At 37.2% G+C, this 18,635-nt stretch overlaps 1 protein-coding gene across 2 annotated transcripts; it reads left to right on the forward strand.

The window, feature by feature from the left end:
- Positions 1–416: 416 nt before the first annotated feature.
- On the forward strand, positions 417–17,798 carry LOC139151140 (sulfotransferase 4A1-like). 2 transcript variants are annotated; one of them, XM_070723699.1, is made up of 7 exons: positions 417–525; positions 12,142–12,266; positions 12,964–13,223; positions 13,738–13,900; positions 15,624–15,718; positions 16,380–16,569; positions 17,433–17,798. In XM_070723699.1, the coding sequence occupies exons 2-7, from the start codon at positions 12,182–12,184 to the stop codon at positions 17,543–17,545; spliced, it is 906 nt and encodes a 301-aa protein (XP_070579800.1). In that variant the 5' UTR covers positions 417–525; positions 12,142–12,181; the 3' UTR covers positions 17,546–17,798. The 2 variants fall into 2 exon arrangements, with proteins under 2 accessions (XP_070579800.1, XP_070579801.1); XM_070723700.1 differs by lacking the exon at positions 417–525 and adding an exon at positions 578–869.
- The last annotated feature ends 837 nt before the right edge of the window (positions 17,799–18,635 follow it).

Consider the following 18,635-nt stretch of genomic DNA (forward strand, 5'->3'; position numbering starts at 1 on the left):
TCTTTGTAAATGTAAAAAGTCGCAATATGTTGCGACATTGTCATCCCCCCCGGTCTGGCGTACCATAGAGATCGAATTCCCCACTACCAGAACACGAAGTGTTATAAATATCCCCGTTGCCCCGCACTTCCACGGTTGAAAACATTGATAGGTGCATAACATTCAAGTCTGAATCACATGATTCAGAGTCAGTCATCATCTGCATCTGCTACAGGTCTTAACGGAGAAATTTTCATCATTTATTCCGAATTCCAGTCGGTCATAAGGACCGACATGTTGCTAAAAACTTTGGCCCGACGAGAAATCTGTTGGTCTCGGACCGTCGGACCGACGTTAATTTCGCACACTGTTTGGAATTTGTTCAAACACCTGAAACACGTCGATCGTGTTCCGAAAACATTTCTGGGAGCCGCCATTACCAACTTCCGGTAGTGGCGGCTCCCTGCAACACAGATGCCCCACGCTCAATGTTTATGGAACGCGATCGACGTGATTGAACAATTTCCAAACCCCATAAACGATAAGGTTAGTGTACTATAGTTTTTAGTCTTCAGTAGTGATAAATCGGTACGACCAAATGCAGTAAATATGTAGCATTTCACATCAACACGCCTAGTCCAGTGGGATGCGCTTATTTTATACTCCAGGGCCATCGGCTTTGTGTAGCGCTACTGGTGGGCGAAGTCGCAAAAACCAAACATCACCGACCGTCGACTCACCGTAGCGCTACAATTTTGCAGCTACCATGACGCATGTACATGACCTTTGTAAATTACTTCTGTGATCTTGTCTAAACTGGTTCTGGAGTCCAGCGCCGGGGGTCCAGCGACTGCTAGTCGTACTCTCTGGTTGTACACTGAGGGAATCAGGTAATTGTTGTAGTATCATGTTTGTTAGTCTCCAGTATGACTTCCATTTCGCATGTGTTGACCGTGAGGTTGCTGCGAATCCGTAGCCTTTGCCACTCGGGTAGCCACTCCCAAAAGAACATGTCAAGGAGGGGCAGGGCTCGTTTTCGCAGCTAACCGTGAGGAATACAATGGTAGGCTGATAATGGCCACCCAATACTATAAACTGTTGTCAACATGCATCACAATATTGACACGCCATCGCACGTACAGAACGTCCCATTCTCGCGAAACAGATCGTTATTTCCGCTTCGTGCACGAACCTACACAATCCAACTAGGCTTCTTCAATGTAACACTTTGAGCTGTTGCCGTAAAGAGGCTAGGTCTGTGGTTTCGGCTGCGTTCACGAAAAAAGGTGAGAGCGAAGGGGGCTTGAGGAATTCAGGGGGATTCGAAAATCTTGGGAGTAGTAGAGGGGGACCTGTTAGTTTTTCTCTACCCATAGGGGGACCTGAAAAGTTTTTGGTTCCCTTTTACTTTTTACATTTTCCGATTTCAAAGTTTGGTAGGTAATCAATGAAAAATTAATAATTAATTAATTAATAAAATTAAATAATTAAATAATTAAATAATTAATTGTTCCAATTAAACGAAATCTAGAGCAATTTTGTCACATTGCATGATTTTTATCTCGAAAAAATCTAAAAATGTATGATTTTTCGTAAAAAATACCAAACATTTTGGCCAAGTAACGGACAGAAGCTGTTGCTGTTGCTAATTTTTTTCAATAGTTCTTTGCAATATGTGTCAAATACAGTTTCTTGCTGTTTTCCTATAGCATGCTAATACGTAGAATATTCAGTTTGTAGTCATGTCCGTGTGTGCGTCCATCCGTGCGTGCGTGCGTGCGGCGTCCGTCCGTCCGTCCGTTCACGCAGATATCTCAGAGATGCCTGGAGCGATTTCATTCAAACTTGGTCGATTTGTTTTTTGATACGATCCAATATGGCCGCCATGCGGCCATTTTATTTCGATTTTTTCATGAACAGAGCCATAACTCAGACATGTTTCAACCGATTTTATTCAAAATTCGTACAAGGACATTAATCTGTGTCATTCATATGCACGTCAATTTGTTTCATGATATGATCCAATATGGCTGCATGGCAGCCATTTTATTACAATTTTTTCATGTCCTTAGCCAAAACTCGGGCACGTCTCGACTGATTTTATTCAAACTTGGTACAAGGACGTTGACAGTGGCAGTGACAGAGATAGCTCTGACTCTGATGTAGTTGAAGAAAAGTTTCAGTCAAATGACGCTCATGACAGTGAAATACACTTGTACACAAGGTCGGGCCAGAGAGCAACACGTGATATGGAAGACCACCAGGAAACTTGAAAGCCTCAGGAATTTTTGAATTCTTGCATATGAGGATGGTCAAATATTAAAGAAAAAAGATTGGGTCACCATGCTTGATTTTCTAAATTTTCACTCGCTCATCATATTTAACACAAAAGTAAAAAAAAATTGACCATATAGATTGGGGGGGGGGTGGACGTGAAATTTTCTGAGGATATCACGGGGGATCGGAAAAAATAAGATTTCAATCGATTCCTCCAGCATACGGAGGATCGTGTGGAAGCCTGAAAAGCAGTGCAATTCCAGCATAATTTCAAGATATATACACCTCTGTTGCGTTTCAATTGAACGTCTGTCTCACGTTAAAAGTATGGGCCTATGGCAAACACTGAGTGCACGAAACCCTCATGCCGAGCAAATGGCTGCTCGACAACGTCTCTATTGTTGTTGTCTATAGTGCATCCGGGATAGTGCACGACCCGAGGTATACGTAAATATTCTCGTTTGATAATAACTCCTTATCTCTGGATATGTGACGAAAAAACACCCATTAACACACTTTCCATAAATAATATTACCCAGCCATACTTCGATCATCAGATACAGAGATGGATACATACAGGTACAATATTGCTCCCACGGAAAAGGCCGGGAACACTCGGAAGGGGATGGGGTGGACTGTCAGTCCTGCATTGACCTTGTGAACAGCTCAAAGTACAAAGAACAAAGTCTGCAGTTTTCCGGTCAGTGGGTGGACAAAAGCCTGTGATGTTCGGCCATACGCTGACATCAACAATCTACATTATCTATCAAATGATGGGTAGTGCCAGAGTGGAATCAAAGAGAAGTCGGAGTTTATAGATTTTATCGACATTCTCGGTTGAAAGTATAAATGCAGAAAATAAGGGGGGGGGGTGTCAAAATTACATTACTCAAAGTAAGACTGTCATGGCCCATGTCATATGGTTGTGATGATAAAAACAATACAATATAATCGAAACAGATTTTTTTCTGCAACTTCACCAGTCCATTGCACCTCAGATATCAAATATGGAAATGACTGAAATAGGTATATCGTTACTTTGTTCACAAAAAAAAACAAAAACAAAAGACACTATTGTGCAAATTTCATCATCATTTGCACAAAACACAAAGCCGACAGGCCTAGAAACCTGTAAACTAAATTTGAAAAGCTGTTGGACCAGAATATTAAAAATCTATGATGTTCTGACAAAAGAAAGACTAAACTGTTCTAAAACTTTGCATGTGCAAATGACATATATCAATACCTTTGAAAGCTATTACTTCAGCAGTTCTGAAAAATATGATGTTTTGACAAAAAAATTAAATAATCCGCCCAATGTTTACATATTTGAATTTCTTCATCATCCGTGTTAATACATGTTAATCACGTCATCTTTTTAAAAACCCTGAAATCCAAATCAAGACCTGTCGGACAAGTCATTCCCGACGAAAAGACTTTTGACAAAAACTACAAAAATTCTCAGAAATAAAATTACGCAAATTTATGCTACTTTGAAGAAATATTAAATGAATTGTACCTACCGGCATACATACCAATTATGATAGAAATTACTCTGCCATAAATGGACATTTTTGAAATTTATGAGAAAACATTATTTAATCTTTTCATAATTCTGAAAGCCACATCTATAAGTGTCCACTCATTTCAAGATAATCACCAAAACTTTCGTCATACTTAAGCTTGTCACATTTAGTGCAGTTGTGATTTAGTTATGAGCTTCACAATTTTGGTCTTCCGACAGATGGACGCATGGACAGATAGACTGACACGCACAGACAGCGTCATGATATTGGTCCCCTTAGTGTGTGCAGTGTCCGGCACAGGGGATGTGTATGTCGTTCTTGTGGCAATACTCCGGGTAGGAAAACTGCGCCTCGGTTTCACTTACTTCCGACATGTGACACGACACTGACCAGGGAAAATTAAGCCAGAACCATATTGTTCCTCGGATTTTCTGGTGAAGCAACAAAGACGCGAGTATTTATGTTTCGAATTATAACCTCTAAGGTAGCCTTCAGTAACTACAATGACTACAGGGGGTAGGCCCAAGGGAATTGGGGGAGGGTCACTTTTTAGAAAACAGTTCAAGGGGGAATGTCACTTTTTATAACTTATCTTGGGGGAGGGTCACTTTTGACAGAAGCTAATTTTATGGCCAAAACTTTGATTGTCCGTGTGATATTTCCTGAATAGGAAATCACCAACAAAACACGTACACATTATCCACAAGTTTCACAAGCAAAGAAGATGCAGTGGTATACTACATTAAACACCTTGAACAGTTAAAACTTATGAAAGACAAGCGACAAAAACATATGCAACAAGTGGAAAAGTGTATATCAATTATCAAATGTACATAAATGCAAAGATATTGTCAGTTTTATATTGGAAAAAATTGTGCATAGTTCTCTCATAGACTACCATGTACAGTAAATGAACTTTTCAGTGAAATTCCAAAATCAAATTTCTTGCACAACCATGGACTTATAACAACTCTAGTTTAATCAAAAACATTAATATAAATAATCAAGCGCACATACTCGCACAGATTTACCTAGTTTTGTATTGGAAAAAAATTTTTCATAGTTTCATCATTGACTGCCATGCATAGTGAATCAACATTTCGATGAAATTCCAAAATCAAATTTCTTGCACAACCATGGACTTATAACCACTCTAGTCTAATCAAAAACAATAATGTAAATAGTCCAGCATACAGAAATGCACAGATTTATCTAATCTTGTACTCAAAAAATTTTTTTCACAGTTTCATCATAGACCACCATGCATAGTGAATCGACATTTCGGTGAAATTCCAAAATCAAATTTCTTGCACAACCATGGACTTGTAACCACTCTAGTCTAATCAAGAACAATAATGTAAATAATCAAGCATACATAAATGCACAGATTTATCAAATTTTGAACTGAAAAAAAATTATTCATAGTTTCATCATAGACCGCCATGCATAGTGAATCAACATTTTGGTGAAATTCTAAAATCAAATGTCTTACACAACCATAGACTTGTAACCACTCTTGTCTAATCAAGAACAATAATGTAAATAATCAAGCATACATAAATGCACAGATCTATCTAATTTTGAACTGAAAAAAAATTATTCATAGTTTCATCATAGACCGCCATGCATAGTGAATCGACATTTTGGTAAAATTCTAAAATCAAATTTCTTACACAACCATAGACTTGTGACCACTCTAGTCTAATCAAGAACATTAATATCAATTATCAAGAGTACACAAATGCAAAGATTTACCTATTTTTGTATTGGAAAAAACTATTCATAGTTTCATCATAGGCACCATGGATAGTGAACCAACTTTTTAGATGAAGTTTAGAAATCAATTTCTTGTACACAAATGCACCATTGTACATATCAATTTCCTAAATTAATTATGCTTCCCAATTCAAGCAAAGTACATTTAAATACATTATCAAACATATATAATGTACAGATATAGCATGTTTTGTGGGAGAAAATTGTCAATAATTTGCCTGATAGACTCCATTGTATTATGATTTAGTCCAGTCAATCTATGAGATTTTGGCACCTAACCCACCACAAATAGCAACAGAATTGTTTTCTTCAGAATGCATTTTAGAGAGGTACCCAAAACAACATATTAAAAGTTTACTCGAATCCACCTTGTGGAAATATGTCCAATTTGCATAAATCAAATATGGCTGCCAGCCATCCGACAAAATAACATAATTTGCCATATATCACATGTTAAACAAGCTATTTCAGTGATTTCAAAGTCTGACACTAGTTATTTGATTCTGGGAATCATTTTGGAGGTATAAGGTTTTATATAGGCACTTCATTAATTTGCATAATTCCAATATGGCGGCCAACATTCCTACAAAAGACATTTTCGGCCATAAACCACGTATTAAACAAGCTATTTCAGTGATTTTAAAGTAAAAAGTATATTTCTTTGGCATGAACAAATGATTTATGAGATACAATGATTTGCATAGGTACTTCGTGAATTTGCATAAATCCAATATGGTGGCCAACATACCTACAATAGACATTTTCTGTCATATACCACCTATTAACGCTTTGAGCGTAAAAGTCTATTTTTGTCAACGTTTATAATATGTACCACAGTCAATTTTTCTGCTTTTTGCCAAAATTTTGATAAAATCTGTAGCTGATGAAATATGATATCCGTTTGGTCCAAAATTATGAAAAAAACGTACAGGAAAATTCACTTTGATTTGTATAATAAGCTTATTGCATTAAAATTTTGGTGGGAAAAATTACAGCAGTCAAAGGGTAAAACAAGCCATTTATGTGATTTCAAAGTTAAAATTATATTTCTTTGGCATGGACAAACGATTTTCGAGGTGCAATGATTTGCGTTGGTACTTTGTTAATTTACATAAATCAAATATGGCGGCCGATATACCTACAAAAGATATATTCTGTCATATATCACGTATTAAACAATCTATTTCCGCGATTTTAAAATTAAAAGTATATTTCTTTGGCATGGACAAACGATTTTGGAAGCGCAATGATTAGCGTAGGCTCTTTGTTAATTTGCATAAATCCAATAGGGCGGCCAACATACCTATAAAAGACATTTTCTATCATATACCACGTATTAAACAATCTATTTCAGCCAGTTTGAAGTTTAAAATATTTCTTGAGCATGAAAAAACACCTTTGATGGTTCGATGATTTTAAAAGACACTTGATAATTTTCATAAATTAAATATGGCTGCTAAATTAATGCCCAAATAGTTTCTAATATATATAAGAATGTGGTAGAGTTTTTAGCACTAGGAATATCAATAAGAAACTGTTAAGGAAGGTCTGCACCCAACACAGCGTATTTTGTTCAAAATATATTTTTTGCAAATATTTCTTCAATTTTGATTGATTTGTTAACCCAAGATTGAACATTGGTTAGGTTCACCTTTTAGCTTGGCAAGTCGCAAGTAGTAAGTTTAACATTTGCGTACATAAACTAGTGTTTTTGTATGCAAATGTATGCAAATTACCCGATTTCCTGCTTCCCTTTTATCCCAATTTCAAGATTTCCAAAGAATTTAACTCCAGTCTGGCTGGGTCAAATTTTCTGAAATTTTCACATTGTGTTCTTTAAATGTTATATATAACAAAAAAAACTATTTTGTTTTGCAATAAAATTCTTATATTTTGAATAAGAAGCATTTTTGTTTAATTTGTTAATCATGATTTTAAGCACTTTTTGAGTGTCAGTCTTTCATCCCATGCCATTTCAGAATGAGGATAGATAATGCAAAATACAATTATCGATTTTTTCTATATAAACTCTTGTTTCACTCAAGTGAAATATTATATTTCACTCAAGTGAAATATTATATTTCAGAAAATAGTTTCAATGGGTTTCCTTGTCATCTAAGATGAGAAATATTCCGTTGAAAAAACTGTGTTGGCAACGTGAAGAAAAATGACTCAAGATGTACTTGTTTGTATTGTATAATAGTTGGATTCTGTGTTTGGATTAATTGTAAGCCTTTGCTAAAGCATGCAGTTTTCAGTTTTTTTGTTAGTTTGTGTGTTCATAAAGTTTTTATGAATCTGACATTGTTTGCAATAGTGCAAAGTTTTAATTTGAGTCTATTATGGCATTTTTTACTTTGGTCATATCATTTTTTCGTTTTTTTAAAGCTTTGTTGTGTCTATTGTATTTTTGCTGTTACGTGTGATGACTTCTTGCCTATCATCTAGGGACATCTTATAAAGATGCACTCATCCGTACGAAGGGGGGTTCAGTCTAAATAAAAAACTAAAGATTTTGTACACTAAAGATTTTGTATGTGGCAAATTATGTTATTTTGTCGGATGGCTGGCAGCCATATTTGATTTATGCAAATTAGACATATTTCCCCATGGTGGATTCGAGTAAACTTTTAATATGTTGTTCTGGGTACCTCTCTAAAATGCTTTCTGAAGAAAAAAATTCTGTTGCAATTTGTGGTGGGTGTAACCCTATTTTGACTGGACTAATTTGATATTTTTGGATGAAGCACTAAATCAGCCACATCTTACCTTCTTGTAGTTGCACAAAATATGGTGACCCTCCCTCAAATGTATGAAATAGCATATCTCTTCAAACATTCTTGCGTGATAAATTGCGACTCCCTCCAAAAACACCAGCCCTCCCCTCTGTAATTTGTCCCTAACATAACAATTGAACTAATTGTTATGTAAATTAGCTGATACTGTTTCAGTTATTCCTGGTGAAAATACCGCAGTTGTGGGGGGGGGGGGAGGGTTAAGTTTTAGAATGTCGGACAAGGGGGAGGGTCACATTTTAGACAGGAGGATAGGGGGGAGGGTAACATTTTACGGTACAAGTGTGCGCAAAATTCCCCCGGCCCATCCCCCTGTAATTACTGAAGGCTCCCTAACTAGATGGCAATGAATGCTGAGTATATGCTGAGTGTTTTTTATATATATATAAGATATGTATATATATATATATATATATATATATATATATATATATATATATATATATAATATAATATAATATATATGTAAGCTTTTTTTAGCATTTTTGTTCTTTATCTGGTTTCATGGTCTGTTCCATTATTCCACATTCACAAACATAGTCTGGATCAAGCTTCATTTATTACGTATCTAACTTTACGATCCCTATGTTGAGGCAACGGTCTGGTATCGTAATGCTTTCAGTAACTGAAGCTGACACACAATCCATCAAGTTGTCGGGTGTAAGATCCCCTTTAGATATCTTTAAACAACAACGGCGTGGACTCAACTTCCCTAACTCCAACTCTTGCCGCTGCTCCACTCTTTGTATAGTAGAGAGTGTAAATAGTTTCCAAATCTATTAAAAGATTCACTCAGCATACAGCTTTGATTCAACACACATTATATAGGTAACGTTGGAAAATATTAAAGGACAGGAAATATTGTCTAAACAGGATGAGGTGATCTTTCAACTGGAAGCGTTCGTCAACGTCAACCTCCGGTCATTTCTAACACAGACAGGGAAATCTACTGTCTATGTATAGTTAATTGCACTAGTAGGTGTTCCGGCCGAGTGATGTTTACAAGTTCCTTACCATAAGTGTGGTGATTACAACTGTAACAGCTCACTTGCGAGGTGCGATTAACGACTTATACCACGAAAAACAGGCCAATCTTCTCTAAAATTTGAAAATTACTGTCAATAAATCGTCTACTTTTGATTTGAATACCCACAATGGAATGGAGTGACGCATTGTACGTCGAAAGGTTCACAGAGGTCATTATGCACCTGGCATGCGAGTTTGGGAGAATGACCTATCCCAGACAAGTGGGACAAGGCCTCTGGTCAACTGCAAATCTGTATTTGAATAAGGGCTACACAGTGGTATAATGCACCTGTGTAGAAGGAAACTATTTTAGTCTTATTGGTTAAATAAATGGCTTGCCTTCTCTATCTTGTTGGCTATTGGCTAGCGAGAAGGAATTCAATCTGTACATGCATGTGATTGCCTCGTGGATGCACCAGGCTTTCAATACCATTTTCGTGTTTTCGACTTGTCAAGATGGACCTTGTCAACTTGTCTGATCTGATGACCCAAGTTTCCTAGGGTTCCATGGACGCCCATGTAAAACAACCAAAGTGGATTTTATACGGGCAAACTGCCCTATAAGAGCAGCCGCTACTACGGAGCGCATAAAATCCACGATGTGTACTTCAACTTATAAAAAAGTACTTGGCGATGATTACACCGGACGGGATTGTACTATCGATGACCCTTGCCAAGGGATAATCAAGTTCTCCTGCCAGAAAATATACGTCTTTACACAAAGCAAATGTGCAAGATGGCTTGGCCAGACTGCCAGCACACTGGATATTCTGGCAAGGTAATTTATTCTTTTACTAAAATATTTATACACAAACGAATTCTGTAAAGTTATAAAATTAAATTCATTGACCAAAACACTTTGTTGTGTGTGCGGCAGTATCACAGAATTTCTTTCGACTATTCCACAAACGTTACAAAAAGGCTGTACTTATTTCCATTATATTTGTCACATATGTCTTGTGTTTGATAATTCCAGGTGAATGCGGCAACATCTCTGTACCATCACGGATTCGATGAGCAGCTTATCAAAGAACAAACAGGTCACAGATCAGATGACGGTTTACGCGCCTCAAATGTATGTCTACTGCACAACAAAAGCATGTGTCGAATATATTACTACCACCTCCATCTAGTGTTAAATCAGAGGAATCTGTAAGTAAACCAGTTTCTCAAGTTACGACAAAACAATGTAACAAAACAGACAAGATTGGTCCAACCCAAGAAGACGCCGAATCTAAAGATGGACAGTCTTCATCAACAAATCATGTTGCTTACATTGAGCATGGTCCAAAGAAAGTTAAAATTGAATTATAAAATGTGATGCTATAACATATCAGTTGAACAAATTGTCTTCATTTTGTTATTGAATGTGTGTGAATGCTTTAGACATCTCGACTTGACCTATTGTTCTCTTGCAAATTAGTAATCAGTCATACTTTTTTTCATATTTAAATAAGTAATCACTACACTTTTATTGATATGATAATGATTTTCTTTCATTAAAGTGTGGTGATTACTTATTTACATATGAATAAAAGTATGACTGATTATTTATTTTGCATAAGAACAATAGGTGTCAGTCGTGTTTTCAGGGATAAATGGATGGCAAGAACAATAGGTCACATGACCTGGAGTGGTATAAGTATCTAGTAACTTTAGGGAGCCGTCATTATTTACAGCCTTGGGGGGTAGGAGGAATTTCATCGGAAACTCTAAATTGTCGAGTAACACCCACCCCCTGCCAACCCTGATGTATTTGAGTAACCCCCTCTCTAACACAGAAATTTTGACGACCCCCCCCCAGTTGGAAAAGTTAAATATCGAGACATGTAACTGTAAACTTTACAAAAATACAGCAATATTAAAGCCATTTCATATCCTGGTGTGTCCTGCTAGATAATCATCGGTTATCTCATGACGGTTGAAAAAGGTGAACCAACAAAATGACAACAAAATACAGACATAAAGCTCACGCTATGACCAGTATCCAACCATGCAGTATTGTTTGCTTTGGATGGGTATCATGACAGGGCTTTCACTAAGATATCTGACAGGGCAGAATATGAAAGTACCGGGGGAGAGAACTTGCGGGAGGCTGAAGGAGAAACTGTCAGAGGAGGTTGTACCCTCTTCAGCCTCTCTTGCGTGGAATTTTTTAGGAAATTGATGTGTACAATGGTGCAATATAACAGGTGTTTTCAATTTGTATTTTTACTAAGTAAAACTGTTAGAACACCCCAAGGGGGAGAGCGCGAGAGGGGGTAATCTCTCTGTCACATCGGAACAGGTTTTGTGAATCACATGAAGCTACGTTTGCTGGCAATTGTTAATATTGGTCAAGTAAATTACTATTAAACACCCGAAATCACCGGAGAGGGGATGGAGAAGGCGTTACACACTGTTTTCTGTGGTACACTTTACCTATACACACGAAAATGGCGATGGAGGATGTAGCGTTTTTAGACTAGCATTCACCTTGCGGCGCTGTAATGACAACGTGCATATATGGCCATGTTGATAATAAGTATTTTGATAAACCTTGACCTTGATTGAATTTTTAACACTAGGAATAATAAACTGTGCTATTAAGTGAAGTCCTATTCAAATACATTGTGATTTCTGTTCCTAGAAAACTCCAAAAACCTAAGCGCACGTGGACTCAAAGCAAAAGAAATGATTATTCAATTACTTCGGAAAAATGTCTCAAAGGCATATATATCGATATTCTTATTTTCTCCTCTCCCATCTTTGTTTACTTTCAGAGGGTAGTCTGCTTTCAAGAAAGTTGATGCTAGTGGAACGATGAGTTTTAGACCTCCATCAGAAAAAGTTGTCAACTTTGAAGTTCGTCCAGATGACGTATACCTTATCACATTCCCCAAGTCTGGTAAGAGATTGGTTTTCCTGGCTTTTTACTTAACTTTACGATTAATTGGTGCTACGCTAGAGTATGAGGTCATTGGAATGAATCTAATGCACTTTATTTCTTTTTTCAGAAATCAGACAGCTATAGTAGCAGTTACCTTGTTTACTCTTTCTTGTTGTTGATAGATTTTACACTTCCAAAGCTATAGCGTCCAAAGCTATCTAACATGCCCCTAAAACATGATCGTTTGCCGAAAACAAACTGCATATATTTTTCATTACAACCGACAACTTGAAAGCGCATTAAAGGTATACTGTCACCTGTTCCAATTTTGCCACAGTTACCATGGAAAGAGAAAATCTAACCAATCACAGATTTTAAGCGGGTGGCCGCTTTTTAAAAACAGCGCCCTCACATGGGCATTTTGAATACCAAGGAATGCCCCTTTGACCATATATGGACATTTTTAGATTACAGGTGACTGTATACCTTTAACATACCGAAGTGATCTCACCTGCCAGGCCCAAAATCAAAAGACAATCCTCAAAAGAGTTTCACAGTTCAATTTTTCTCTTTGGTCAATGAAAGTGTTCATGTCTAACCACTTTTTGGTTGGAAAAAATACTGAATGGATATGTAATCCAGACGTGACCTCCTGAGCGATGTATCTATGCTTAGTGATGACGTATTCTTATTGACAACAAATTCAATTCGACAGGAACCACATGGATGAAAGAGATTCTCTCCCTTATTCGAAATGGTGGTGATGTTGACGCTTTGAAGGGAACATCCATAGATGTGTCTATCCCTCAGCTGGAGTTCGTAGTCACCGACTTCCCCCGGAGAGATAAATTCTTCGAGGGGCTGGATATAACCCCTGATATCAGTTTGACAGGCATGGAATCACCGAGATTGCTTTGCACACATCTCGACTACACATCACTACCGACGCAACTCCAGGGCAATAAGAAAGCCAAGGTGCCATTAGAAGTGTTTTATCTTTGCATGTTACATTTTGAATTTATATTTGAGAATACATAACGACTGGCAAAGTCGTTCTTTTGCAGCTTTCGATAGTCAACTTTTAAAGATGCGGTTTTTTTTCTCGTCAGAAGATCAAGTAGGTAGAGTAGGCTCTGTAATCCTGGGGTTGCGGACTCTTGAAACATGATATTAATTGCGCCAAAGGTCAGATGAATTGCACCGACCCCATCACCCCCACCCCGACACGTTGGTCAGACTTACCTGGCAGGGAATTAACTATGGCTAGCCAACAATATTCGTGTGTCACACATTTTCATGTGTCATACATTTCAGTCTATTATACGTCTATTTAAGCCAAGTTCTGTCAATAAGTGAAATTGTAAAGTGCGTATACTTGGATAGACCGACGTTTCTCAGCGCAAGTACACGGAATTGACGAGTTATATTATCAGTTGTGATGAATTTCTTCCTTCCAACTCATCTTCTGTAGTTTCTTTTCACTTTACAGATAATCTACCTTGCTCGAAACCCAAAAGATGTGGCGGTGTCTAATTATTACTTCGAAAAGCTTCTCGCCCAACAGAAGATAATAAAATCCGGGAAGGTCTACGACTGTTTCAGCGATTATGTTGTAGACTTTGTCAATGATTTAGAATATTCATTCGGATCATGTATGTAGAATCAACACCCGCTCTTTTTTTTTGAGTTTCGCTTATTTAATTTTTGCTGAGTCATCACACTCAAAGTTCGATTTAGAATAAAAATATATTGCAGCACGGATACTCCTACAAATAAGTCAAGAAAATATACCGTTAAAGCGTTATTTACATTATTTTTCTTTTTTTATCAAACTTCAACATTAAGGTAGCTACATACCTTTTAGACACTTTCAGATTTTTATTTTTTTCTCAATTGAACACGTCCCAAACCCCAATAAAGTATACATTTTCTGAAAGCCCTGATATAGAGCTATCCGACCAAGTACAGTACACGGTCATTATTTGCATAAGAGTCACGTGACAAGCGTTTTGCTGAACCTTCCAAAAACCGGTTTTTCCCGCCTTATGCGAACACGCTGTAAGATTTCCGGTTGGAATTTCTTCATTGACAAGCCTTGACAATATCCTTCAAAACCGTGTCTGGGATTTTCTTTATATGCCTTTGTTTTTTTTTAATGCGCTCTTAAAGGTGTTAGATGAAGGTGCTTTTCAAGGAATTTTAATTATCACGCCATATAATTTGAATGGAGCCTCCGGGAAAAAATCGCAGACACGGTTTTGAAGGATATTGTCAAGGCTTGTCAATGAAGAAATTCTAACCGGAAATCTTGCAGCGTGTTTGCATAAGGCGGGAAAAACCGGTTTTTGGAAGGTTCAGCAAAACGCTTGTCACGTGACTCTTATGCAAATAATGACCGTGTACTGTACTTGGTCGGATAGCTCTATATCAGGGCTTTCAGAAAATGTATACTTTATTGGGGTTTGGGATGTGTTCAATTGAGAAAAAAATAAAAATCTGAAAGTGTCTAAAAGGTATGTAGCTACCTTAAATGACTCCGCAAAAAGTAAATTAGCGGAACCCAAAATACATGAGCGAGTTTTAATCATATACTTCAATTACTTGATAATCCCAAAGTGGCGTGAGCTTGCAGGACTTTTTTGTCAATTCTAGAATCGCCTCAATTAGACTGCGTAGTTGCCTGGCGCTCGTTGCGACACATTCCGTTCCCGGTTCATCTCTAATCATAATTTTCGATGTCGTAATTCGCAATTTAGGCATCCCTCGTTATGAGGCTGTCCACAGATTAAAGAGTGTGATGGAACTACAGAATGTAAGCAAAAGCTATAAACGGCCAATTACCACCAAGCTACCATCTACAGAACCAAGTTAAATGGCTCCGAAAATACAAGATGATGTCAAGAATTGTCAACTCTCAGAGAGTTCACCACCTCCGATGAAATACGATCAATTTTGACATTCTGATTGATATTACCCGGAGTTGTCATATTGAAACTAATCTTTTTGTCATCTCACGGAGCAAAAGAGAAAATAATTCATGTTTCCTGAGAAAAATTAGTATGAGAGTGCTATTAACCTCATTTCTTTATTTATTTGTTTGCTTGTTTTTTTGTTTACTATTATTCATTCACATTTATACTGGCTTGCTACCTCAGTCAAATGGACTGATTTCCAGGGGAAGACCAGTGTAAAATGAAATAAATAAAATATAATACTAGATAAAAACTCAAAATACATTAAATGGAATAAAGAGCAAAATACAAAACATGATTGAAAAATGAAAGTCGCGAGGCAAACAAAAGGTGAGACATATACAATAACACTGCAAAAATCCAAAACAAAAAATAAAGCTGCTCGATTTCTGTTTCTTACCAGACAGCGGAATGCATTGGCACGACCATGTACCGGAGTTTTGGAGAAGACGCCATGACGAGAATGTACTTTTTCTGAAATATGAAGATATGCACAAGGTAAAGTTCATGCCTTTGTGTGTCGTACATTTTATGCTTTGGTGTTACTCTTGAATCACCATTTGACTAAATGAAGCATTGTCATTGTAATGACCTCTCATCAAATATACAATGTTCTACGATCAATTGCAATTCAAGCTATTTTGCTTTTCAGAAGATATAAAAAATTCTCACCTTCATTTTCCTTATTTGCTATATGAGGTTCAAATGTAACGTGCTCTATCATAGGCTGAAATTGTCGTTTGTAAAAGTAGAATGCCCCTCGGCCTGAGGGACGTATATTCTGACCCCCAAAACTTACAGAATATGTATTTTGGTCTATCACGTGTTAGGGCTCATTTAGAAGCTCTTGAAGTAAGTTATAGTTTCACAGCGTTGCAATTATCAAGATAGAAAAAAATCCCCCATAGATTTAATGCAGGGATTGCGGCCATTTTGAATTTCAAGTGTCGGTAAATATTAGGTAATTTGTTTTTCTTGTGCCAAATCTTGCAGGGTGACCCCGGGAAACGATAACTAAATCTTCTGATCATTAACTCATCAGATGATCTAATTCATGTGTCGGTCAGATAACTAAATAAAAAGCAAAGCAATTTCTAGAGCCCTTTTGAAATATTTTTTGTGGAACTTGAATCATGTGTAAACATCAATGTTTCTATAGGACATACGTTCCACCATAAGTGCCATCGCAACATTCTTGGACGTGATTCTGGAGGAAAAATCGCTGGACGCCATCGTTGCAAACACCAGTTTTGAGGCTTCGAAAAAGAATCCTAGGATGCTGCGGGCAAAGTATTGCAAAACTCGCCTCGGAGTGGACCCAGAAACACAGTCACCATTTGTGAGAAAAGGTATTTACATGGTTATCTGAAGAAAGGGTAAAAATCTCTCACAATTGAAAATGGGCTTTGAAATCTTTGCTTAATCACGTGGGGTTTTGTGCGAGTGAATTTTGGGGTCAGCAGGTCAAGATAAAGCCGATGGGCCAAAATGTAGACAATGTCAGTTCGGAGAGGTCTTTTTGGTCTGGACGTGTTTTCTATTAAACCTTGTACTGATTTCCTCAATCCGTAATAATGCCATAGATACTTCTGACAATACATTGTTCTTAGTGAGCGGTACTCGCACGTACGCAGTCGAAGTGGTTCCATCGGGCCTAATGTCGATACATCTTTTCTTTTAGACTGAAAGATTCTGTTATGCATGGGTCTCCTCCATCTTGGGGATGGAGTTGGCGAAGACGCATACACGATTGATTCTTTCAGTATCTCTTGTCTGTTTGCTTTCTTCGTTTAGAGCCGAACTTTGTAAGTTTGAGCACAAACACTTTATATCAGTGCGTCTGACGTCTGACATTCAATGTGAGAAAAGTCCTACAGAGAAAGATACGAGACCAACATATCGCCATTCTGTTACTGATAGTACCCTTTTAGAATTTAACCTTCTCTGAAGATATGTTAATATTAAAGGGAGAACGACTGTAGCAGTTAGAAAAAAGGCTGAAGTATAACTGTTTTCATTTCTTGAGTTTTACTAAATTACCCTGTTAAAACGTCTGAAAATTTGAATTGTATTTATAACCACAACTTATTGAATCGCCCAGAATATAGTTGGCACACTGCCTGTATCTTTTTTTTATTTTGGAGGGGGATATAGTTTGAGACAGGTCACACATTTTCCCTGAAATGACAAATTGCAACACTTTTGATTCCAGGCAAGGTCGGCGGCTGGAAAGAATACTTCACAGTTGCAGACAACGAGATGTTTGATGCAAAATACCAGGAATGGATGAAAGACAGCGAACTTGAATTTGACTTTGAACTTTGATGGAATTGGTAGTATTCTGTACTACTGCTCTTTGCTTCAGTCAGCCAAACAAAAGGCACCACCTGTCTATAATATTGAACAGGTTCCTATGGAACACTGAAAACTCAAAGTAACAATGCTAAGCCGTTTTTTGTTGATTTCTTAGTACAAATAGTTCACATGCATAGAACACCCAACCAGCGACTGTAATGTCATGTTGATCAATATGATGCCATATTTTCTACAGGAAATTAAAACTGCATTGAAATACAAATGTCTGTTCCTTTAAATTAATGGTGTGTTCCCTGTAAGTGAGAAAACTTTCAAAAAAATGTAAAACAGAAATTATTTTCTAGTGATTCTCAGAATCTGTGAACGTTATTTTAGAGGCGAGACTTTTACTCCGCACAAAGAAAAATCAAGGAACGTTTGTTGCAGTCCATCATGAGTTTTTCGAAACACGAAGAGTGGCAAGCAGTACTCGTTGGGGTTTCTTTTAGTTGCACTGTAATTTACCGAGGTTGATAAATATCGTGTCCTTACACTTCAAAACTACAGTTACGTGAAATGATGGGAACTAAAGTGTCAAAACAACAAATATGGATAGAAAGTTATACATAGCTAACAAAGTTCTTAGTCATAAAGCAAATAACAAACACCAAGTACATCAAGTCTCCCGGGTTACCCAGAGCCGATGGACCTTGGTTCGTCTACTTTTTGAAATAAAATTGACAATTTAAGATATGGACTCTGTTATGAGCAGCCAATGTAGTCATATATTATGTCGGGATGAAATCCTCTACTGAGGTGAATAACTACAATATATCCTTATCAACACTCCCCTTCTCCCCAATTCATAAAAATTGTCCGAGAACTGGGCATAAACGATATATTACCCTCTTATAGAGCCACGTATAATTATTGTTTTATAAAATTCATTACATTGATTACATTTCGAGAGGATGTGAAAACTTTATAAACAGAGCTATTTCTTTTCAAAGTTTCTTGTCTGTAATTATGTAAGACAGTTGCTCGAATGAGAGCTGTGGTAAATCGTGGCTCAGCATAAGTTTCAAATTTTCGTGAAAGTTAGCATTCAAAGCCATATACA

The sequence above is a fragment of the Ptychodera flava genome, chromosome 15 (genome assembly GCF_041260155.1).
Source record: "Ptychodera flava strain L36383 chromosome 15, AS_Pfla_20210202, whole genome shotgun sequence".
In the NCBI taxonomy this organism is placed as follows: domain Eukaryota; kingdom Metazoa; phylum Hemichordata; class Enteropneusta; family Ptychoderidae; genus Ptychodera; species Ptychodera flava.

Coding starts and splice junctions, on each gene's coding strand:
- LOC139151140 (XM_070723699.1), top strand. CDS start 12,182: ATGAGTTTTAGACCTCCATCAGAAAAAGTTGTCAACTTTGAAGTTCGT. Junction 13,224..13,737: donor AGGGCAATAAGAAAGCCAAG/GTGCCATTAGAA, acceptor TTCACTTTACAG/ATAATCTACCTTGCTCGAAA. Junction 13,901..15,623: donor AGAATATTCATTCGGATCAT/GTATGTAGAATC, acceptor GTTTCTTACCAG/ACAGCGGAATGCATTGGCAC.